Source organism: Euleptes europaea, chromosome 2 (assembly GCF_029931775.1).
Source record: "Euleptes europaea isolate rEulEur1 chromosome 2, rEulEur1.hap1, whole genome shotgun sequence".
Taxonomy (NCBI): domain Eukaryota; kingdom Metazoa; phylum Chordata; class Lepidosauria; order Squamata; family Sphaerodactylidae; genus Euleptes; species Euleptes europaea.
Genome location: NC_079313.1, coordinates 58675526 through 58700221, shown reverse-complemented (window position 1 = coordinate 58700221; position 24696 = coordinate 58675526). Strand labels below are relative to the sequence as shown.

The 24696-nt window shown below is 44.3% G+C and overlaps 1 protein-coding gene across 2 annotated transcripts; it reads left to right on the top strand.

Moving 5' to 3' along the window:
* Positions 1 to 12401: 12401 nt before the first annotated feature.
* Positions 12402 to 23031, top strand: LHX8 (LIM homeobox 8). 2 transcript variants are annotated; one of them, XM_056844408.1, is made up of 6 exons: positions 12402 to 12474; positions 14412 to 14453; positions 15314 to 15534; positions 16288 to 16391; positions 20666 to 20849; positions 22450 to 23031. In XM_056844408.1, exons 3-6 carry the CDS (start codon positions 15501 to 15503, stop codon positions 22524 to 22526), a joined length of 399 nt encoding a protein of 132 aa, XP_056700386.1. In that variant the 5' UTR covers positions 12402 to 12474; positions 14412 to 14453; positions 15314 to 15500; the 3' UTR covers positions 22527 to 23031. The 2 variants fall into 2 exon arrangements, with proteins under 2 accessions (XP_056700386.1, XP_056700384.1); XM_056844406.1 differs by lacking the exon at positions 12402 to 12474 and adding an exon at positions 20095 to 20190 and having other exon boundaries at positions 14432 to 14453.
* Positions 23032 to 24696: the final 1665 nt, after the last annotated feature.

The following is a 24696-nucleotide window of genomic DNA, read 5'->3' as shown; positions in this document are numbered from 1 at the left end:
TTGAGGCAGAGTCAGAACAGCTGGCAGATCAACAGATCTGCCTGTTCAGAAGAAGGTGGTGAGATTTCACTTGCAGCCCAGCCCTAAACCCGGATTTCAGCAGCTCTGTGTCTTTAGATTTGCAGCCTCTCCCCAGTTAAAGTCCTTCTAGCTTCGAAAGTGAGCTGAGGCGCTCCAGCTTCATTCCCGTGAACTCACGGATGCTCAACAGGCAAAGCCACGGTTAAACAATCCCCGTCTTCCCTCTGTAGACCAGCAACAGCTGATAAGAAAGGGCAACCTGGGGGCATCCAAGAGAAACCCACAGACCTGCAGCAGGAGCTGCCTTGGTTTAACCTTCTCGGCACCCTGATCTCCGCAAACGTTTAGGACGACTCTCTTCCTCTTGATATTTTGAAGACGAACCAGGGAGGAAAGGAGTCGCGAAAAATAGGACTGGCGTTTATTTAAGTAAAGGACCTCAACTCAAAACGGAATCCATTTGCAGTAAAGCGCTACAGAAATGAGTGAGACCTATTTGCAAGCAAATACCTGGGGGTTCTTTACAACCAGCGCATATATTTGGAGGTTTCGGTTGGTCTTGCTCCCGTCTGTAAGTCATGCACTTTGGTAAAAAGTGACCCACTTTTCTGTATTCCTGGCCTTTTGTAAAGCAAATCAACTGACTAAGCGACGTGATTAGAGCGTTAATATATCCCTAGTATTAATATGCCCCTGAGGTGAGGAAATAATCTAAGGCAGACTCCTAAAGTTAAAGCAGGCTTCTTCTTTGGGTGGCTTAAGTACAGGCTTCCTTGTGTCCAAATTATTGTACTCAGGCTTTCTGTACTGCTCCTTTGCAGCCCGGGTCGTCCCCCACCAGCCAGTAGCCCTCTCTCAACAAATCCAAGACGAGGAAGACCTCCCAGCCCGGCGGGTGGGCCCTGGCGGCCCAGGAGGTGCTGGGTAATTGCTTGCACCTTTCAGGTGAAGGCCCCGACCATGTGTTTAAGCCCCTGCAAGGACGGAGAGAACTGAGTGAGCTAAGAGACCTTTGAGAATCGTGGAGTTCATTCTTCTGAGTTGAGGTGTATAGGTCCAAGGAACTAGGCTTAAAAAAAATCCATCCATTGGATGAAAGCAATTTTTGTTTTTAACTGCCCAGTGAAATACAGAACTGCAAGTGGCATGAAGGATATTTATGAGCGAAAGAGTCTACAGTCTATGCCCGGGATATCCGTTCAAAGCAGTGTGTGTGTGTATGGGGTCATGGTAAAACTCTGCCATTGGGTGCCATTTCTTACACATACACAATGAGCCCTCGCCTTGTCCTAAAGGTCGTTGTGGCGGAGGAGGCTGTCGCCGTCTTGGCTCGCTGACACCTCTGCGTCCTTTGTTCCTCCCCCCACCCCTTTCCTCAATGAGACAGATCACACAAGCACGTTACAAAGCCTTGCGAACGGCCGGGAGAAACCAGCAGAAGGAAGCCCGCACCCTCTGGAAAGGAGTTCTCAACAAGGGGGGAATTCCCCCCGGGGGGATTTTAGAGTTGGTGGGCGGAATTGGGATCACTATTCAGCAAAGTGCATATTATTTGGAATGCACCTTTTGGGATAGTAGAAAAAAGCGAGAGTCCAGTAGCATCTTAAAGACTAACAAAAAAAAAGTCTTTAAGGTGCTACTGGACTCTTGCTCTTTTCTACTACTGCAGACAGACTAACACGGCTACCCACTGTGAATTACCTTTTGAGATAGACTATTTTGGGAAGGGGGGGTAATTATAGTCTGAACAATGGTGAAAGGGGCTGAACACCGCTGAACATGCTAAGGGGCGGGCGGGCGAGCTCTCCAAGGGAAAGAGCGGCTCCTAACCCTGCAGGGAAGAAGGCAAAGGCAGGACCCGGCTCCCTCCAGATCACCATCGCTGAGCGTCCCTGCCCTGCCGAATAAGGCTCTCGCCAGGCAGCGCCGCCGCGGCGTCCCCGGCCCACAAGCCGGGCGAGCGAGGCGCTCCCTGGCCACTGGGCGCGGCGAGCGGTGGGGCATGCCGAGGACCGCGGATCGCGACGCCCCGTCGTTCCCCCGCCTGCCTCGCTCGCGGGTCCCGGCGCCGTCGCGTGGACTGCTTTGACTCGGTGCCATTTATGCACGGGAGGTTTTGCCTTGGATTTGCTGCTCTGTAGATGCACGTTTTCCCCATCTGAATTCTCCAAACTCTGCATGGGGGCTTATTGTTGAGTTTGGAGAATTGGGATGGGGGAAATGTGCATCTACAGAACAGCAAATCCAAGGCAAAAAACCCCATGCATAAATGGCCACGGTTCCCGCTGTCTAGGGTTATTTATGCATGGGAGGTTTGCCTTGGATTTGCCGCTTTCTAGGTGCACATTTTCCCCATCCGAATTCTCAGAACTCTGCATGGGGGCTTATTGTTGAGTTTAGAGAAGTCAGATGGGGAAACGGGCATCTACAGAGCAGCAAATCCAAGGCGAAACCTCCTATGCATTAAGGACTCTAGCGCCAGCCGACAGCCGCCCCAGCCCTTCCCCGGGAACTCTGCGTTATCCGGAAACAACCCAGAGAGGCGCGGCTGGGTTTGCCTGCGCGGAGCCAAGTGCCCGGGGCCATTGCAAATCGCGGCTCGGGCTCCGAGGGAAAGAAACGCACGCGCGGCCCCAAACAGCCTGCGCCAACCGTTTCAGGCTTTCGGTCTCCGGGTCACCGATGGACCACACCGCGACAAAGTGGGAAAGAGGAGCTGTTTACTTAGGAAACGGAGGGAGGAAGGCCAGGCCAGGGAACAGCGCGAAGCTAGATCTTTTCACTCACGCGAGCTTTGAAATGCAAAGGGGCTTTCCCTAAACCGAATTCTTGCTATTAGAGGGTAGCTTGAAAGGGGTCTGATTTTGGACGTGTCGAACAAACCGTCCAGCTGCCCTGCACATCACAATTTCTCCAGCACAGCACACACCCGGGAGGAGTGTGATCTTGGGACAAACGTTGCAATCCTAAACACTTGAGAGTAAACAAGCATTAGATCCAGCTGTAACTCCCCGATCTCGAAAGAAAGAAAGAAAGAAAGAAAGAAAGAAAGAAAGAAAGAAAGAAAGAAAGAAAGAAAGAAAGAAAGAAAGAAAGAAAGAAAGAAAGAACCCACTTACTTTGAATATGGAAGTCCCGTAGATTTCAGACGGGCCTAACTCCCCAGGAAAGCATTCGGGACAGCAGCAGCCTGAGACCGTGCCTGATCCAGCCATGTGCAGAGTTCCTTCAGGACTGGGCGCTTCAACGGGAGTAGCTCTGCATCGGGTTGCATGGGAAGCCCGGCTGGGGGCAGCGAGACTCGCTTCCCGGTACACCGGGGCACGATCGGATTGCAGGACTGCGGTTCTAGGAGCGAGCCTGCATCCCAGTAAACGTGCCTAGGACAGGGCCCTGAGAATCAAGGGCAAGACGGTCAAATGTATATACTCCCCCACCCCCAATAACCCGGCCTAGCTTCCGATCCCACATCGCTGGAGAGAAGCGATGAGAAAGAGGGGGCGCGAAGGAAGGGCAAGGTTGCCCGCGTGGAATGAGTGGCGCATGGATAGTATTGCATTCCAGGCTTTACTGGGAGAGCTCCTTCACCCGTCGGATCTCCCCCTCCCCGGTCTGATAAAAGCGGCCGGCTTGGGCTGATGGACAGCGATTCTTTAGGGTTCAGGACTTTGCGCTGGCCATCACCCGCCTGCAAACTGGGGAGGGGATATGGCAGGCAGCAGGTTTCTGTCCGACGCTCTCTACATCCAGCCCACTGTCTGCTTCCAGCCCCAGATTTGTCCCGAATTAGTTAAGGTCCAGATGGGACTCTTTTCAGACGTGGGGCGAAAACGCATGGGAGGTTTTACCTTGGATTTGCTGCTCTTCAGATGCACATTTTCCCCCGTCTGAATTCTCAAAACTCTGCATGGGGGCTGAGTTTTGAGTTTTGAGAATTTGGCTGTGGAAAATTTGCATTTAGAGAGCGGCAAATCCAAGGCAAAATCTCCCATGCGTTTCGCCCTGGTTTCTCAAATTTGGCTCCCTGTCTGCTTTAGGGGCCGTTCAGATGTCTTTTTTTCCCCCTTTAATGAGAGAGTTTGTTTTTCTTATTATTAATTATTTAATAACGTATTTCATTAACAGCGTCACATAAAAGCCTTGGAAAGGAAAACGAGGGTTTCTCCAGGCTCGCCTAGCCACCGATGCTGGAAGGGAACGACTAAGGACGGCGACCGCTGTCTATTCTGCACGCCTTCCCTTCCCTGGTGTTTCCCGCTGATGGAAAGCTGAAGCTTTGGTTGGACCAGCAGGAGGAGAGAAGGAAGGGGGGGGAGACCAAGTGGGGGGGGGGAGACCAGTGGAGTGGCTAATCCAGAGTTAGCATGCTCTTGACTTTCTCTTAAAAAAATAAACCCAGTCCCCCGAGTAAATGTGCTCGCAGCGATAAAGATCTGAACATGTACAGAAGGCGGGTTTTCCGCAAGGAGGTGAGGCTGCCCCAGCCAGCCAAGAGGCTCTTTTTCCCCCCTTCTCCTCTGCGAGGTTCCACCCACTTGAAAACAAAACTTTTTTCCCCCTCGAGGGTCTGACATCAGTAAAGTAGGGAAGGGAGCCCGGGCAGGAGCAGAGCGAAGCTGCGCGTAGCGGAGGGCCTCGACGGAGGCGACAGCGCCCGGCGGGGAGGGGGGCCGAGGCTGGTTGGTGGCCTTGGCTGGCGTCGCGGTCCTTCTCCCCCCCCCTCCTCTCCCTCCCGGCCGGCGGGGCTGTTGCTCGGCGCGGGGGGAGCGCCGTCCTTCCCGGAGCTGGGATGTGAGGAGAGCCGCCCGCCCGCCCAGTGCCATGTATTGGAAGAGCACCCAGATGTTTGTGTGCAAACTCGACGGCAAGGCCGTGCCGACGCTGCGCCTGGCGAGCGAGAAGGTGAGCGGCTCCCGCCGTGCCGGCCGGACGCCCGGGCCTCGGAGATCGCTCGCCCGCCTCGCCCCCGCCGGGGAGCCGAGCCCACCCGGGCGCGCCTGAAAGCCGCCGGCCGCTTTACTCCGGAGTAGTTCCATTAGCTGCCTTAGGGCCCGCTGATCGTCGGGATTATTCTTTCTTTCCAGTAACCGGGCGCTGTCGGTGCGAGGCGGGGACGGCTGCCCCCTCCCCCCCCGACCGGCACCCCCGACCGGCACCGCTTTGCGAGCCGAGCCCGAAAGAGCCGCTGGGAAAGCGGCTTCGGGGTGGGGAGAAGGGGACGGCTCGAATGCTGGAGGGGGGGAGGACCCTGGCGCTACTCCAGCCGCTTTACTCTGGAGTAGTCCCTTTCGCTTGCAGGCCCGAGGACGGTCGTGGCTTCCCCCTGGTTTCCCTTTGAACTGTTTAAGGCAATAAATGCCGGCGTTGAAAATACGGATCGCGGCGATCAACCAGTCGGGGCCACGATCCGCCACGCTGGCTCTGTTGAGCTCGATGGGACTACTCCGGGGTAAGTGTCCGTTAAACCCATCGAAAGAAAGACTTCGAGGCTGGCTTAGCCGTTGCCTTTGGGGCTAGGGACGCCGTCGGAGTCATCTGGGCAGCTTGCACGGCGCCAACGCCGAGGAGCCATTGAACCCGGCGCCCACCCGCGATCCGAGGAGGCCCGTCCGTTTTCAATGGAGCCGAGGGAGCTTAAAACAAACAAACCCGGCCAGGAATGTCGGGATCCTGCTGCTGCTGCTGCAGTCTACCCGAGTGCAAAGGACCCGCTCGGGCGGCCTTCCGACAGCTTCGCGCCCCTCGAAGTAAGCGGAAGGCGCTTCTGCATCAAGAGGGGAAGGCGGACTGCGAGCAGCTGGGATCGCAGCCGGAGGATCCCGCCCGGAGGCTACCGGGGAGTAGGTGGCTGCTCATCTGCAGCCTTCGCTGCAGCGGCGCCACGACTCCTCGCCCACGCCGCCGGGGGTCGCCACTCGCCTCTCTCTCACCTCCCCACTCAAACTATCTCCGAAGCGCTACGGACCCCCACCCCGCTCCCTCGTGGATCCTCTGACCCCCCCCCCCCGATTCGCATTCAGGGATCTCGAGGCAGCGGGCCGGGGGTCGTGCCGGACCCGCTTTGTTCGGCCTGAGCTTCGTGAACTGCGCGCGCCAAGCCGAGCGCTCCTCCAAGCCTCCCCCCCCCCGAGCGGAGGGGCGATTCGCTTGTAATGACCCCCCAATTAAATTCAGCTGGCGGGCTTTCGCGCCGTCCTCGCGTCGCCTCCTGCCATTCGAGTCGGGGCGTGCGCGCCTTCTCCTCCCCCCCCTCCTCCTCCTGGCAATCACCCTCCAGCCCAGCAGCCCCTGTGGCCGGGGCTCGAGAGCTGAAGTGGCAATTTGCGCCTCGGAGGCCCCGGGCTGGGAAGGGCCGGCGAGCCCTAATTGCGCCCCCCGCGCCATTCTCATTCAAATCGCGGCCGGCGCGAGCGCCAGGCGGGCTTTTCTGGGGCCGCCGCCGCCGCAATTAGCGCTCGAGGGCCCCGCTGAAGAGCTGGGCCGCGGGGCCGCCCTCGCCCTCTCCTTGCCCTCGCCTGGCTCGAGGGGCCGCGAGGGCGGCGAACCTCTCCGCTCAGCTCCCCTCCCCGGGGCGCCTCAGCGGCTCTGCTCTCTCCCTCTCCGCAGTTCCCGGGGCTCATGGCTGAGGAGTGCGGGCGAGCCGCGGGGGCCGCCGCCGCCGCCGCCACTGCGCGGAGGAGGAAAAGCGCCGGAGAGCCGGGGCTGGTGAGTGAGCGCCCGCAGCGCCTCGGAGGGGCGAGGGGGCCGTCTCCAAGGCGGCGGGGGGGGGGGGGAAGCCGGCTGAGCGCGGGCGGCGGCGCGTGGCCACCCTGGCCGGGGGGGGGGTTCGAGTTCCCGCCCCGCAGGGAGCTCTTGGGGGATGGGGGGGGGGTCGGGGGGCGGCTCTTTCCCCTCAGCGCCCTTCGGCGGAGCCCGAACCGAGGCGGCCCTGCGAAAGCGCCGAGGAGCGGCCGGCGTTCCCGGTTCTCGCGCTTGCCCGGGCGAGTCTTTCTGCCCCTCTCTTTCTGCCCCGCCAGGTGAGCCCCGAGGCGGCGGCGGACGAGGACTCGTGCTCGTCGTCGGCCCCGCTGTCGCCCTCCTCCTCCTCGCCCCGCTCGCTGGCCTCGGGCGGCGGCGCGCCCGGCAAGTGCCTCTGCAGCAGCTGCGGCCTGGAGATCATCGACAAGTACCTGCTCAAGGTAAGCCGGGGCCGGCTGCCGGCCCCCCAGCGGGAGGGAGCTGCTCCAGCCCGCCGGGCCGGGGCCAAGAGGCACGGCGGGCAGTCGCCGTCAGGCTGCGGAGTCCCGTGTCTCCCCCCCCCCGGGGGGAGGCGACAGCGTTTCTGGCCATCCTAAGGCGGTCCCTGAACCTTCTCGTGGAAGACGGGAAGCCTTGCGGAGGGGCACCTTTCTAAATCCACCGAAATCAGAAGAGGGTCACTCTGTTTCAGATTGCCCTTAAAGACTAACACAAATATTTTCGGGTAGGAGCTTTCGTGAGCACACAGCTCACTTCTTCAGATTCACTTCTCACAAAAGCTCCTACCCTACCCGAAAATATTTGTGTTAGTCTTTCAGGTGCTACTGGACTCTTGCCCTTTTCTAATACTGCAGACAGACTAACGCGGCTACCCACTGTGAATTATCAGATTGCCCTTGTTACTCTTATAGGTCAATAGCTTTCAGGAGCATCTGCTCTCCGGATAGGGACCAGGCAGGGCACTTTGAAAAACTAGCACCTTTCTAAATCCTTTGAAATCAGTGGACTCAGAAGCCTGTCACTCTGTTTAAGACTGCCCTTGTTGCTATCATGTTTAAGACTGCCCTTGTTACTATTATGCATCAATAGCTTGCAGGAGCATCCGCTTGCAGGATAGGGACCGGGCGGGGCACTTTGAAAACTAACAAAAGGTAACATAGCCCTATAGAGGAAAACATGCTCTGATTTCATTGCGCCTGTCTTTAAATCCACAACCTGAGACAGCAAAGGCGTAGAAGTCTCATCCAGTTCTTCGGCTGAATAGAGGTTTAGGATGGATTCTGCTAAACGATTGCATTTCTTTAGTGAATGACCAGTTAAAAGGCATCATAACAGTGTTCTTTTAAACTTTCAGCTTGGCTAGCACTTTAAAAAAAGTTGCTTTTTCTCAGAGTCATCTTAACAAGAGGAAAGCTTTACAAAGACTACTAGACAAAATTATAATTACTGTATGTGTGCAAAAATGGTCTCATTGTTTCATGTTAACTTTGAAACAATTATCACTGGGGAACAAATGTTCAGGTTTCCTCCATACTTGTGCAGGTTTGGTATTAAAGTGTACTCCCCCCCCCAAAAAAAAAGAACGAAAATAGAGAGGAAGCTGTTTCCTAGCATGATGGAGTATGTAAGCAGTGCAGAAGGTAATGTCGAGACTTAATTTGGTTAGACTGCTAGGTACAGAATAGATTTCAGGGAGTACAAAAGGCTGTTGTGACAGAAAAGCATTGACTTTTACCGCTGAAATAAAAACTAAGCTCTATGCCAAATGCTTATCAGACCTGAGGGGTGTCTTGCAAGACAGAAATCGAAAGCAGAGGGGGGCAAACAATTCTTGTGTCAGAGCAGTAGGCTAATTTGTTGTTTTTCCCCATCATATGTAGAAACTTCTTTCTTACTCATTTAGTGGGCCTTAATATTAGTATTCTACTAAAATGCTGTGGGGGGGGGAGAAATATATTTGTTCGCTTTTGACCCACTGGGCTGTTTTCTAGGCATGGGGAAGTTTATTATCCACTCATTACCAAACAGCTTAAGGTACTGTATATAATTTAGTGCTATGATGTCTGAAGTTATCGGCTTGCTTTGGCTCGCTGGAGAAAATTGTTTCTAATAAACATTAATTTGTGAAAGGGTGAACTCTCTGATAGCACCATTGATTCAGTAGTTGTCAGCTCTAGAGGATAATTTTAGTTTTGCGATTTAATTTCTTCTCTCATTTTTTAAACTGTTGAAAAGAAGTGAGATTGCCATTTACATTTATGGTCACTTTAATATCTGCATAAAATGTGGGATATATAGAAAAGTAAATAATAGGTGGAAGTGGTAGCCTGTATTTCTTCCGGTTGAAAAGTATGCTGCTGTGTTTCATTGTGCTAGAAATGCAGTGATTTCATAATAGCTAGTATAGAGTGAATTTGGGAGTTGGGAATGGTGAACATGTATTCTAATGCAAATTCTTTTGATGAATTCTTAGGTAATCAAGTGTCCATTGACTAACTCCTGCTCATGAAATATTTGGGAAATAACTTGAATTTCATAATTACAGTATGAGGGAGCTGGTTATTAGCTGAAGTACAATTTTTTTGCAGTAAATACCAAAGGTTCTCATGCCTGTCAACTCTAATAGGTGACATGATAATGCAAGGTTTTGTTAAACAAGTGAACAGAGTGTAAATAAAAGGTAGCTCCAATTTATATAGTAGCAAAAGCTAGACCCATACTGTAGGCTTCATCTGTTTTGAACATTTTGTATATAGAGATATGTGGCTGCTCCCCATATTGATGGTAAAATCTGCAATTGTGTGGATATATATTCCTTTTCCACCTTAAATGGTCGATCCTACAGTGATGGGCCTTGAATTCAGATCAGTTAGCGAAGCAAATCTGAGCATTGTTGCTGGCTCTAACTAATAAATTGTAGCTCTTTGTGGACTTGTAAAATTCCCTAAAATTTTGAAGCAATGGTGAAAATTTGGGGGGGAATTGAAATTATGCAACTTTTCTTCCTCCAACAATTGTGTTTGTCATATTTGTGGAATTTAAACATATAAATGCCTTAAAGCAAAATCACAAGAATACCCAGTATTACACTGTCTTTATATATTTACTTTTTTGCCACCTGAAAGTGGCAAAAAGCTAAATATATAAAAATTAAACTAAAAGCTGAAAATAGAAAACAACTATGGTAAGGAGCTTGGATTTAAGTAGTCGCAATACAGTCACAATAGGACTATTAGCATATTTGGGTATTAAGTTAAGCTTCAAATTTTTGAAAACAACTTTTCCTCAATTCAGGGGGCATATCAATTTTCTAAATATTATGTTGTGGAAAAAATTAGTTGCTTTTAAACAAACCGTCTTAAACATTTCATATCTACAATATACATAGGAATCAGCATATCTAATGCTGTAGACTGTACTGCATTAAAAAAAACTTGAGTTCAACATATTGAGAGTACAATTAAGTTGTGATTTAGAGCTTTATTTTTAAGGTGGCTTCAAGATTGCATTTGAAATACTTTTTTTGAGCTCCACCTAGCTAACCTTTAGCCTATTAAAATGATGTGGGGCTAAAGTGGTCTAATAACATTTACTGTAACTGACTATCCTAACCCAGCACCTGATTTTGCTGATTTTGTCATTTGTTTCTCAAAAAAAGGAGTCTTGCTTTTTATCAAATAAGGAATTAAATTTGAACTTCATAAACATCTACTCTAAAAATAACTAGCATTAGTTATTTGATAACAGAATCTTGAAAAAAACCCTGATTGTTTACAAATGCTTGACAGCATTTGTCAAACAGTTTATGATGCAAGATTCAGAACACTGAGTGTTACCTGATATCTATAACTGAGCTAAAGATGTAGAAAAGTATCACTTCTTTTACACTATAGTATATGTTAAATAGCTTGCTCTGATTAAAATTCTCAGTTTGTATAATATGGTTGCCCTGTTTTTCCACGGTGTGTCTCAGTAATTCCCCAAACATAATTTGCTTTCATTAATTGCTCTATCATGATTTAAAGGAGCTGCTTACTGAAATTACTGATATCACTTATAACACTGCTTCATGTATAAGAAACTGTAACTGTTGTTGCTCTTTGGTTTGAAGGCCTCATTCATTCATTCATTTTCATCATACATTGGAATACTTCTAAAGTAGCTTTGGTTGTTGGGGGGGGGGACTTTCTTTGCCTAAAACCCTAGAAAGCGGTTGGCAGTCAGGGTAAACAGTACTAAGCAAGGTGGAAAATGGTCTGATTTAATGTAATGAAGTTCCATATGCTTGTATTGGTTCATCCCTAAAGACCAGCCTACAGTTTTTGCTGGAGTTCCTTGATTGCAAATTCAGGAGTGTAATTTAAACCTAAAAGCAGTTTCCGGGGCGCTGATCAGGATTATATTCACAGTGAGAGCAAGTGTGGTGTAATGGTTAGAGAGTCAGAGTAAGACCTGAGAGAACCAAGTTTGAATCTCCACTCTGCCATGGAAACTTTCTGGGTGAACTTGGGCCAGTCACACATGCTCAATCTAACCTACCTCATAGGGTTGTTGTGAGGGTAAAATATAGGAGAGTACAATATAAGCCCCTTTGGCTCCCATTGGGGAGAAAAGGATATAAGTAAACAGTACTGGGGAAGGGGATTGGATTAATCTCTGATTGTGGGAAGCACACACAAGGTTTCCCCCTAAAGACCTTAAAGCAGCCCCAGTGTATAAGTTTCGTGAAACGGTATGGAAGATGCACCTCTCGCCCAGTGCCATAACTCCAAACCCTGTCATATCCCTGTTGTAGTTTGCTTTAAGTCGAAGTGACATTTCTAGAGTTCCCATGAGGTATAACTCTGGAGTTCCATTGTTCAGCCCTAACTCATGTTATCTCTTCTAATGTGTTAGAAGTGTGTTATCTAATGTGTTAGATAATGTGTTATCTCTTCTAATGTAACACATGTTATCTCTTCTAACACATGTTATCTCTTCTAATAGTGATCCATTTAAATCTTTTGCTCATAAACTTATTCTGAAGTCCAGATCAACTTGCATATCCAAACTCTTAACTAGTTTATGGGTGGGAGCATGTCTACACTAGATTTTTTTCCCGCATTCTCTGTCACCAAGAGAATTGCCAATCGTTCCTGATTAGAGCTGCACTGGTGGCTTCTTTTAATGAAAGTAAATACCTCTTTAAAGTAGGACTAACTTTCTCATGATTTGTACAGACAAACATCCTTCTGGATTAATTATCCTACACCTTGACCTTTATGATTGAATCACTTTTAAAACACTTTGATCTTATTTTTGCAGGGTTTTCCTGCCTAATCACCATAAAAGCACAGCTTTTTTCTCTCAAAAGTTGGTCAGTTCCCCCCCCCCTTAATGTGTAGGCAAGTGACACCGTTAGGAAGGGCAGATTTTCCAACATTCTGGACTTCCACATTTTTTTCTTTGAACATCACATACAACAGTTATGACTTATTTCTTTATAACATAGGTTGCACTGGAGAATTTATCAGTGAATTTTATTAAGGCCTCTTTCTTCATGTAAATCACCAAAATGATTGTACAAGTGTAAATCTTCTCATTTCTTTCATAGGTAAATGATTTGTGCTGGCATGTGCGCTGTCTCTCTTGCAGCGTTTGCAGAACCTCTCTAGGAAGACATACCAGCTGCTATATCAAAGACAAAGACATTTTCTGCAAACTTGATTATTTCAGGTATGTTATCCATCTGTAATGTGATATTAGATCTGTGTAATTTTAAGGGTAGACCTGTGAAATTTTCAGTGTGTGTGGATGCTGATGGTCTATCAGCACTGCATTGTATTCAGCTGAGTGCCTGTTTAGGTATGTGCTATGTAGAAACAAATGCTGTGCAGTGAGGGTCAATATAGAAATTAGGTTGGTCTGCAATTAAGAAGGGGTTTAGCCCTTCTGTATGCACTTTTACCAATCAAAACCAATCCTTCCTACACACACTGTTTTCCATGGAAAAGGACAGAACAGGGTGCCTTTCTCCTCCCACCTTCTGAAGGCCAGTAGCCAGTTTCAGTTGGCAAATACATCACCCTCCATAATTACTATTGCCTATTAATGGATCTCTCCGTGTCTAATCCACTTGTCCCTGAGATGTGTATTTAGATGCACACACCATTTGCCCTCGATCCTTTGAGGATGGGTTGTCTTTTACAGTTTAAAGGCTTGAGGAGGAGGGACTTAAGCAGTCATTTAATGATGCATTTCCTGAACCCTGTTCCTCTCTCATCCCTTTAATTGACAAGAAGAATGCTCCCTTCACATATTAAAGCAGAAGAAAGCACCAGATGGTTTGCTCTGGCTGCCTGTGTAATTGGTAGGCAATAGGGTCTAGATGGCAATTGTGCCCTGGGAGCCTGGGATATGGCTGGTGCCTGGCATTTGCCCAGACCCTCAGTGATATTGCATGAAAGAAGACTGGGCAGAGCCTTGTTGCCTAAGCTTCTCGGCAGTGTTCTTTAGGCTGAAATAAAGCACAAGGTCTATTGGTAGTATACTGGTGTCTGCATCTGTTGCTCATGTTCACTGGCAATATGATGGTAGTATATATCTGTGGCCCTTGTTTGCTGTAGAGGTTTTAGAGTATGGGAGTGAATGTGGCTGTATTTTTCTGCATATTTGAGGGGGGGTGTTATAATTCTTTATGTATGTCCTCCCCACATTTTCTGCCCAGCATGTCTGCATATAAAACACTCCCAACACTAATAGGCTTGTAACCTTCTTGTAAGTTGCAAGGTAAGCAAGCAATAGATTTAAGTTCTTAGCTGCTTTAATTGGACTACAGCTATTTGGAAAAACCAATGTTTTACCTTCACATGAAAATCAGCATTTTTGCCTTGCAAGTAAATGAAGCAATGGAAACATTCAATGCCATTTGGCAACCACTATCAGACAGCATTCTCAGTCGGACATGCATCTTATAACTGCTTTTGTTCAAGTTTCTTTTTCTCATTAGGCAGCCTCTTCTTTCCCCCTTCCACCTTGATTCCGAAGACTGCATAATACTAGTCCTTGTCCAATGGTCCTGAAATATGTAGTATTTTGTTAATCTCACATGTTAGTTTATAAATCTAACCCAGGGATAGGGAACCTTCTCTGGCTGCTGGGGAAAAACACAGCCTCTACATGTGAAGATGTATATCAGTAAACAGATGAGGAGACTTCAGACTCAGCTAGCAGCTGTGCAGGTGTGGGAGGCAGTAAGGAGTATATGCTCATTCCTGTGTCCCATACTGCTCTCCCCAGTAGTGGTGCCTTCATGTCAAGGGCTTGGCCTGATTGGCTGGGTGGATGGAGCCTTGACTGCTGAGCAAAATGGCCTGGCTTGCTTGTCTGGCACAAGTGCCTAGTGGTTGCGTACCCCTTCTCTTTCCTATATTTTTTTTGGGGGGGTTATGATTGGAAGAACATTGTTTAGCCTCCTGCAAGTGCATTCTTTTGGAACAATTTCACTATTGGCTGATATGCTTCTTTTTAATTTTAAATCTCAATTTTTTTTTACAGTTATAAATAGTTTGAAGTCTTACTATCTTATTTGGTTGCTCTTACCTCTGAAGCAGTAGTAGTCTGCTTTAGAAATAAAGTCCTTCTTTTCTGCACTTTTCCTGTTATGTTGGCAGTGTAACAGTATAGAAGAGAAGTGCTTTACTGCCATTTCAGAGGTAAGTGCAAACGTATGTTTTCTCAAGTGATTCTAATTGATGTGCAAAACATTCCCATGATCTACCACCCTAAAAGCATAATGAAGTTGCCACAAACTCAGAACAAGCCACTAAAAACCATTTTTAAAGGCGATAACTTCTATGAGCTGGTTAGTAATTAGTGAGACATGCAACTGTGATGCTCTGCAAGATATGACTACAAAATCTTATGCAGGATGCTCACTTGGAGAATTGTTAGGAACTGGTTCTGCTTCACTCTTCAGTGTACCAAGTCTTACAGTTTTTAGCTAACTTCCCCCTATTTTTACAATGTCAACAAATGGTCTAGTATCAAAACAGATGTCTAGCATGAAAAGAATATTCAGTATGTACCAAAATGTCTTTTCCTGGACTTGGGCAATAATACTGTTCATACTTAAGTGGCCTCTTAAATTATTTAGGATTCTAATCTAACAGAATAGTGACTATGTAAACATGTTCCTCAGTGGAATGATGGTATAAAACTTACAATTTCAGCAGTCCAATCAATACTGTCTCATTTCATGTTGCTTATATAGTGAAATATGGCTCCAATACTGAATGACCTCAAAGCAACCTCCCTACATTACATAATTTCCCTTATGTTTCCTACAAGACGTTCTAGGAGGCCTGAGGGAGTCACCTATCAAAGCATAAAAGATACTGCCAAGCAAGGAATTCTGTGTCTTGTATAGTATTTGTTTAGTTAAGAAAGCAGTTATCCCATGTTCAGTTAGAACAAGAGTGTTTACTATAAAAATTTATCTGATGACTTCATAATCTGAGTGGCAACGAAATTATGAATTGCTTCTGTGATCGTTTTACCTTTTTTGGTGTTGTAGACGGTATGGAACCCGTTGTTCTCGTTGTGGCAGACACATCCATTCTACTGACTGGGTCCGAAGGGCTAAAGGAAATGTTTATCACTTGGCATGCTTTGCCTGTTTCTCCTGCAAAAGGCAGCTTTCCACAGGGGAAGAATTTGCTTTGGTTGAAGAGAAAGTCCTCTGTCGTGTACACTATGATTGCATGTTGGATAATCTGAAAAGAGAAGTAGAAAATGGTAATTATACTTTTATTTTATTTTCTGCTATTTGCCTTCTTGAGAAGATTAATGCTTAATGAGTAGATTAATGTTTCTCTTTAAAAAAAAAAAAAACCTTTATTTTGCTCCAACTTCCCTGCATGGTAAAGTTGTCCTTTGGCTGCTCCAGACCTGTTCTATATGCAAGTGCACAGCCTTGGCTTACCATTTAGTAAATTGTTGTCTGTATTTGCTCATTTGGCAGTAGGATTCCAAGAGATAGGCATGTTGGCCTTCATCAAAGTGACCTAGGTATACTGGTAACAGTAACTTATTAATTGGGCAGGCTGGAATTAATAAGTTGAGTTGTCTCCTGGATATTTTTTTTTTTAAAGAATGGGTATATTTACCAGTGGTAGAATATACTATTCACATTAATGGAGTATTTGTCACTACTTTTTCTTGCCAAACAAAACTGGTTTGCAATCCTGCATGTGCTGTGCTGCTATTTTAATATTCATGGAATCTTTTTCATGATGCTAAAAATGCTTATTGAAATTATATTTTTGATCTGAAATGCATGTTATAAAGGAAAAATTCTGACCACATCCTCAGTGAAGTAATCTTGGCTGTGAGTGACCAAACTCCAAATGTATAATGTTAGTTTCAAGTTAATGTTGCCATTTCCATATTTAACTATAACCCAAAAACTAGAAAAAATGTTTGAGCGTGATGTATGCAATTGCCTGATGTTGGTACTAGACTTGGTGGTCTTTTTTTTTTTAATTTCAGGAAATGGTATTAGTGTAGAAGGTGCTTTGTTAACAGAACAAGATGTTAATCATCCAAAACCAGCAAAAAGAGCTCGGACCAGTTTCACAGCAGATCAGCTGCAGGTAGAGGCCCTGATATAGTACAGTGCTATAAATGAAGATGGCTGTGGGTGGGGGAGGAGGGAAGAATTAAGAGCATATATAACTATAGAATTCTGTTAAAATGAGTGGGATATGAAGCAAGTATACTCTGCACTACATACTATTTTTCTTGGTATTGAAACACAGCATGTTTCTGGATTACTTTTGTGACTTCTAGCCATTTCATATGAAATAGAAACTCTTCAAGCTTTTTACATTTCATTTCCCTGAAGGCAGCTGGTAATCCTGTAAAGTGAAAACAACGTAAATGCTGATCTGTTTTGACTACTTGCTGAAATTCATTAAATCAGACATTTACATCACTGAAAATAATTACAATAGGAGACTAAATAGTTTCAGGCCTATGTGATATGAAGAGAGGGACTAGGAAAATGTGCAGAAAATAACTTTACAGGGAACATAAGTTTTCACTGTCTTAAATTTCATTGACGCTACAGCAAGAGACAACTGAAACTCTAGTTCATCAGTGTAAATACTGTGTCCTTTTCTTATTGGCACAGGGATGGTCTTGCTCAAATAGTTTTAGACATTGCATTTGGAAGGACTCTAATTATTATAATGCACCCTTTTGTTGCAAAATAGCTTAATAGAAGACATCACTGCAGTGAAAATGTGCACACTGCTCTGTTCCAGGGTTCCTTCACACCAGTGTTCAATTGCTACTTTATTTTGCTGTAGTTTTTAGTTTTTTAAAATTCTGCCCCAACATTTGTTCAGACTTGGCCATCTGATCTACACCATGAGGGCCCAGCTTTGTTTTAAAAGTGTGCAAACATTCTCCACTTGTAAACTATCTGTTGGCAGTCATCTTTTAAGACCTTGAGAACAAATGGAAACTTTTTGCTGACAGAATAAAGCTTTTATGCATTAAGCAAATAAAGACTTAGAGATGGCTACTTGAAACATCAAGTATATGATGCAAAATTTTAGAGTAAATTTGAAACCTTATCTACTGATCCTTACAAACCCCATGATTAGCCTTGGTTCCCATTCAAAAAACAAGGCTACATATGTATATTACCTGTGTAAAATAACCTAGTGAGTTGGAATTGTCTATGCTTTGCATACATGGTTTGCTGATGTACAGCATGTGACAAAGCCCTCTATTACACAAAATTATAACTTCTAAATTGCCATAACTTTAAGCTGTTATCATCTTTTACAGACCCCTGGTATTCATATTATAATACCTTAGGAATCCTCCATCATTTATATGATTTAACAAATGTATAAGTGTCATCCAATTAATTGAGACTTACTTCCAAGTAAATAGGTATATGTCTGAGCTGCACAGGAACGAAATGCCTTATTTAGGCTTTAGTTCAAATATACTTAAAATTTGGTACAAGAGTTTAAAGTTTTATTGGGTCCAAGCTAAGGTGAAAGCTTGTTTTGCCTGACATTCCCTGCATCATTCCTGAATCCCATAGCATTTTGTCCAGGGAGTCCCATGACTCTAGGCAATATTTTTGAGGGTCTCAGAGGACTGTTGTAGGAAGGGAAAGGTAGGGAAATCTGCCACCATGAGCATTCTTCCACTCATGCAGTCAAAGGACCCAATACAGTATATTAAGATGACTTTTTAAAAAGTAGGTGGACATAAGCTTGGACCCTAAGGACTACACAGGGGAACTGACAAAAAGAAGTAAGACTTTGTTTCCAAAAAGATGCTACTGCTTCTGCCTTCAGACCTATCCATCTTAACATTACTAATATTGTTGAATGTTCCCAAATTGTTGACTTCTTTTGAACGTGCTCATATGGGGTAGGATCGTCTAAACTTTCCATGCAGACAAGGGAATGATTATTGCAGATTTCTCCCTCCCACAGTGGGCCTCAGATCCCCTCCCCCAGGTTATTTCCATCTCCCAAGAATAGCGTTTTGGGAAGAATTTTGGATTGAAAAGGGAGGGGAGAAGTGTGCTGTACAGAAACCATTCTGTCCATGGGAATTTTAGGCAGGACCCAAAGCATGAGGTTTTTGTTCCTTTTATGGCCTTTAACATGAATTCAAATACTTTACCTGGAGATACAATTATTTCAGTATCATGATTCATATCATGATTTATGAAGAAAAAATGTTAATCACCGAGAGACCCCTTGCTTCATATCAAACTAAATGTTTCCAAACCTATGTTAAGTCCTAAGTTAACACAATTGACTAGACATTTCTAGTCAGCTTAAAATGTTAAATTTATTGGGAAGGGGTCTGTAATGCTTGCTTCACTTTAGAGGTTGTTTGTATTCTCTTTGGGGGTTTTAAGGTGATAATTGAGCAACCCCAATTAAGCTATAATTTCATCAAAGTAACCTTTTAATTATTTTTGCAAAGTGGTATATAAACTATTTGTGTTTGGAACTAATAGAATTGATGCAACTTGAAGAACATATTTAAATCGCAGCTAACTCCTCTTTTGGGCACTTGTTTCCAAAAGCAATAATATTTTTAAAACTTTTAAAGTGATTCCAGGATCACTTAGTCTGCAATAAATTTGCATAGGAGCATTCAAATGCCTGATCTGAAGACAATTAGAACTGCATCTCCAAGTCTGTAACAGTTAGCTGAAACTATGAGAAGCCAAACTGTCAGTGATAGATTAAAAATGACAATTGGATGACTGCCAGTTTTTCAAGCTAGTATTAAACCTGCTGAAATTCAAAGTCTTTGCCCATCAATCTTGCCTAATCTTTGCTGGGCCATTTGGGGACCGTAATATAACTAGGGCTAGTGGAACTGATGGCAGTAGTACTTTGCTGAATTTATTTCTATAACTGATAGATGGGTAGACTGAACTATTCTGATGTGAACTGGAAATGTAATTCTTCCTAGAAACTGGACAATATTTACAATGAATTCTGCTCCAAGGCTTTTCTTCAGATGTAAACCCCTATTTCTAATGATGATCTGAAAGGATTCCCCATAACTTGTCTTCTGCTTATTTGAGTGATTGGTGAGATACTATAGAATGAATGTACAACAACACATCCTAGGTAACAGCAAGGAAGCAATCTTAAAACAGGTCTATTCAGAAGTAAGTCCCACTTGATTAAATGGGGCTTACTCCTAGGAAACTGGTTTTTAGTATTGCAGCCTAATTCACGGTGAAAGAAGTGGCGTCAGGGGAGCAACGAATTTTTACTGAAATCTTTTCCCAGTAGTATTTACTTTTTAGCATGTCCATCACTATTTATATATTGTATGACTATGCCCTTGCGTGGTGGAAGCTGGTATGAGCATTTAATGGCTTTCTTTCACAAATGTTCACAAATATTGCAAAGAAGGCATCAGTCTGTGTGTGTTCAGTGGCAGGGTAAAGACTAGTTCTTGCCACATGATGGTGCTTTCAAACAAAACACTCATCATCCAAACAGATATAGCCAAGTTGCTTCACAAAGAGTTCATCACATTAAATCAGCTCTCAGATGAATGAGCCAAGCCTTACTTCAGTTTTTATTGGTAATGTTCTATCCAGCACTTTGGCTAACCTAGTTATTGTGTAGGCTTAACCTACCTTGCTATGGTTAGAAGCTTTTTATGTGGACAACGCACCCCTCAAAACTGCTATTGGAGTTTGCAGCATGACTGCATCTTGGTATCTGTGCAGTCTTTACCAATACCTCAAAATATGATTTGAAATAAAAAAAAACTTCTTACGTTTTTCAGGTAATGCAAGCACAGTTTGCTCAGGACAACAATCCAGATGCACAAACACTCCAAAAACTGGCAGAAAGAACAGGCTTGAGCAGGCGTGTGATACAGGTAACTGTACTGCAGTTACTTCACAAGTACCATGAGCAAAGCTCCTCAGTTACATGAAGCTGCAAGAACAGTTTGAATATTGATTCATATTCTCTAGCTAGGAAAGGGGCTTATGTAATTTTGGACAATGGTCTTACAAGATAGACTTTTTTCCCTTCCATCAAATATTTTCACATAACTAAAGGAACATAACCTTGCATGTGCCAGCAGCAATGTGAGTCATAATTTATCCATAGTGGACTCTGAAAGCCTACCTAGAACTTCCAAGATATGTTGGTTGCACTAATTTCAATTTACGCAGATGTCTTGGGCTACCTGGTGTCAGTCAAAGCACACAAGCAAAAAATGTTTCACTGGCACAGATCTGGCAAAGACCCACACCAAAGCTACCTCTGCTTAAATATTTTGTTGCTTGATATGTAATTTAATGTCTGATAATGAATGCAGTTGGAATGTTTTGTCTTCCCCTTTTCAGGTGTGGTTTCAAAACTGCAGAGCACGCCACAAGAAACATGTGAGCCCCAATCATTCATCCAGTACACCTGTTACAACAGTCCAGCCTTCTAGGCTTTCTCCACCAATGTTAGAAGAAATGGCATATTCAGCATATGTACCCCAGGATGGGACAATGTTAACTGCCCTACATAGTTATATGGATGGTAGGTACAGTAGCTTGCTAAAACAATGTAAATGTGAAATGCATTCCTTTGCTCAGTGATTCAACCCAAACGATGTCTATTTTGAAGTCCATCCTTGTTTTTCTTTCTGCGTGTATTTAACTCTATAGCCTTTTGGTTGCAGAGATATTTGAGCAATATCTGCTCAGAGCGAACAAAACCCCTGACTTACAACAATTGTCTGAAAAATTCATGTTTTTAACCCTCTTGTAGGATGTGTGAAAAGTATTCACCAAGTGTGGATATTTTTCATGTATTCCAGCAATTTAGAAATGAAAACCTGTGCAAGGGGTGGGATCATGTGGAAAGAACCATACCAGCATCAGAAGCCCAGTTGAGATGGCAACCTCACAAGGTTCTTGGCATGTGGTCCTGCCATTTCTAGTTACCAGTGTAATACTGGAAATGGACACAGGGTCCCATAATGCTAGAACCGATCTTTTCCTGTGAAAAGTATTCTGCCCTAAGAATATTTCAAAACAAATGCTCCCACACCGTTTTGTAATTTTCACTATAATATTGATTGTATTGATAATGTGTTCCACTTGAGCTGACTTGCCTGTCTTTGCCTGAATATAAATAAGAGCTGCACAAAGATTCTTGGGAGCAAATGTGACTGACGAGTCAACTCATATAAATATGTGCTTATGTTATAGCGGGTCCAAAATACAATGCATATTTAAGTACACAATCCATAATCCCATCCATCATCTTGTGAAATGCTTAATTTTGGTGAGTCGGGAGGGGTCTGTTGGAAAGTGTCCTTTTGTTCGACTGATAATGCAGCTGTTTATGTCCAGGAAGAGGCATTCCTTTTTTTTTTTTTAGATTTATTTTTATAATTGAGGGGATACAGAAAGGAAAAGAAGGAAAGGGTAACCGTTTAATGTACATTCCTGATGACAATATTACATTATTTGCCTTTAATTTTTGGGGTTTTCCACTCGAGGTTTATCTTCTTATGCCTCATTTAAAGCAAGAATTACAATAATTGTGTATACTCTGCATCTTCTTGCATCTTAAAATGCCATCATCTTTCAGTCTACAACCCCAAAGAAGTTTCTAGCATTTCATATTCTTTGGAATTTTTATATAAGAAATGCAGTAATCAGATTATTGAAAATAATTATTTCTGTTACACTTCAGTTAAAAAAAACCATTGAATAGTTAAAGGATATTCTAGATGGAAAGGAATCCCATTGCTCTTGTCCCATTGCTCTTGTTTCAGTAACTTTCATCCTTCTAACCAGGTTTATTAAAAGGGCTTCATGTATTGATGCAGGTGTTTCCTTATTCATATATTCCATTGTATGAAGGACATCTTTAATGTTTTTTATTTAAAAATCATGGTGCTGCATTTCTAACTTAGATGAGGCATGCAGAATGCCTTACAAATAGAACATTCATTGCAGGCTAAACTGTACATGTCATTGTAGAAGTCGAAGAGGTATCTTTCATATGCTGGTGAAATTGGGTGCAGCCTCCTGTACTCCAGCCATATTGGTATGGTTTAATTTTTATTCGCAAGGATTATTTTTCTACTTCCAAACAAGCTGACCAGAAAATCTTTCTATTTTTGTAGCTCATTCACCTTCTGCTCTTGGACTCCAGCCTTTGCTACCCCATTCAATGACACAACTACCAATAAGCCACAGCTAATTCATTTATTTCAGGGACATCAGACTAAGGAGGTACTCTTGAGTCGCCTATTGTGTTCTCATTGAAAATCAGTTAACCTTTAAAAATAGCATCCAAAGCATTTGAAGACAATTTTGTTTTCCAGGTATGTAAGTATAGTTGGCCTGCAAGACACTTTTATGGCTTCTCCATAAATATGTTTACAAGACTTACTAAAAAGAAACACATTTTTTTTGTATTGTCTGGAAGTAGTCCATTATAGTTTTGTGTTTGTTAATTTATTTATCATCAAAAGAGCACTTTGCCTAAAAGACAGGACTGACAAGTGTACAAAATGTTTACAATTCTTTGTGAAATTGTAGTTCATCATTAGTTTGTATCTGTAAGTTATTGCTATTAAAGTATTATCTGTATTTGAGTTACATGCAGCCTATACTTTGAAGCTTTTGTCTGTGAGCTGGCAAAAACTTCAGTTGCCAGTGTTCTTCAAATGACCTAAATAAAACTTTCTGTTGTAGCATGCCAAGTGAGCACACTATTGTGTTAATACGATCGTGAGTATTTAAAGGTCAGCATTCTTGTAATAGTTGAGCTTGTAAGAAAAGACAAGTATGCTCTCTAGAACATAAATGTTTAGTGATTTGGCAGGTGCCTTTGAATTGGTGGCCATGACTTCTGACATGAAATGATTTGTTAACTATAAGTGGTCTTGAAACATCAAGTGTGCATTACAAGGTGGAAAACAAAACTATTGGGACCACTTAATCTCATTTTAATCTCTGTTCCTACTAGATTAGGTTTTTCACAATGTATTTCATGCACTACGGTTTCTGTGATATATCCCTGCTAAGTAGGTCAAGGCAATCTTTACATAAAGGAGTTCAGACCGCTCTAATAGAGTCCCTGAATTATTTACAATTTGGCACTGTAACGGCTTTATCACAAACACATAAGCAGGTAGAGCTTTCTTCATGGTTCTGTATGTGTGCCTACATCCAATCACCAGCCCTTTGGGGCATAAAGCGTGAGGGGCAATATGACACTGTTTCAGAAAACGGATGGTGTTATTTTTAAAGCCACCAAGAGGATGGGGGCTAAGGAAGAGTTGGGCAAGTCGTGGGATACATCTTCAAGCTGGTTCTGGGTGGTGGTGAGGAAGATAGAACCTTTGGAAGCTCTATTTGCATGAAAAATGAGTTTTCCTGGTTAGTGGGAGGAGGTAACTGCTGTTAGGTAACAGTTACAGGAAGAACAGATGTTAAGTCACACTACAGTCTTTGTCCACTGGCAATTTTTCACCTTGGATGAGTAGTTTTTATAATTGGGCTAAACAAGTTAAGGAGTGAAAAGTATCATTTTCTTAACAATTTGCCATATATAGTATGACCAGCCGGTGGCCTCCTCTAGCAATTCGTATTTTAAGGCTGCATCTTAGAGACCTTCCTTTCAGGCTTTCACACAGAGCTGAATTTACAAGTCAGACCAGGTTCTCGCCTAGAATCATAGAGCTGGAAGGGGCAGTACAGGCCATCTAGTCCAACCCCTTGCTTAATGCAGGATCAACCTAGAACATCCCTGACAAGTGTTTGTCCAGCTGCTGCTTGAAGACTGTCAGGCCATTTATGCATGGGAGGTTTTGCCTTGGATTTGCTGTTCTCTAAATGCACATTTTCCCCATCCAAATTCTTAAAACTCAAAAATAAGCCCCCATGTAGAGTTTTGAGAATTTGGATGGGGAAAATGTGCATCTAGAGAGCAGCAAATTCAAGGCAAACCCTTCCATGCATAAATGGCCTCAGTGAGGGGAAGCTCACTACCTCCCTAGCCAGCTGATTCCACTGCTGAACTACTTACTGTAAAAAAAAAAATCCTAATGTCCATCTGGTACCTTTCTGTCTATAATTTATACCCATTATTGCAAACTCTATCCTCTGCTGCCAACAGGAACAACTCCTTGTGCTCTTCTAAGTGACAGACTTTCAGGTACTTAGAGAGCAATCATGTCCCCCCCCCATCTCCTCTTTTCCAGACTTTCCCCATGTCCCTCAGCCTTTCATTGTAGGGCTTGGTCTCCAGGCCCCAAATTATCCTTGTAGCTCTCCTCTGTAACCACTCCATTCTGTTCACATCCTTTTTGAAGTGAGGCCTACAGAAATGCACACAGTGCTCCAGATGTGGCCTGATCAATGTG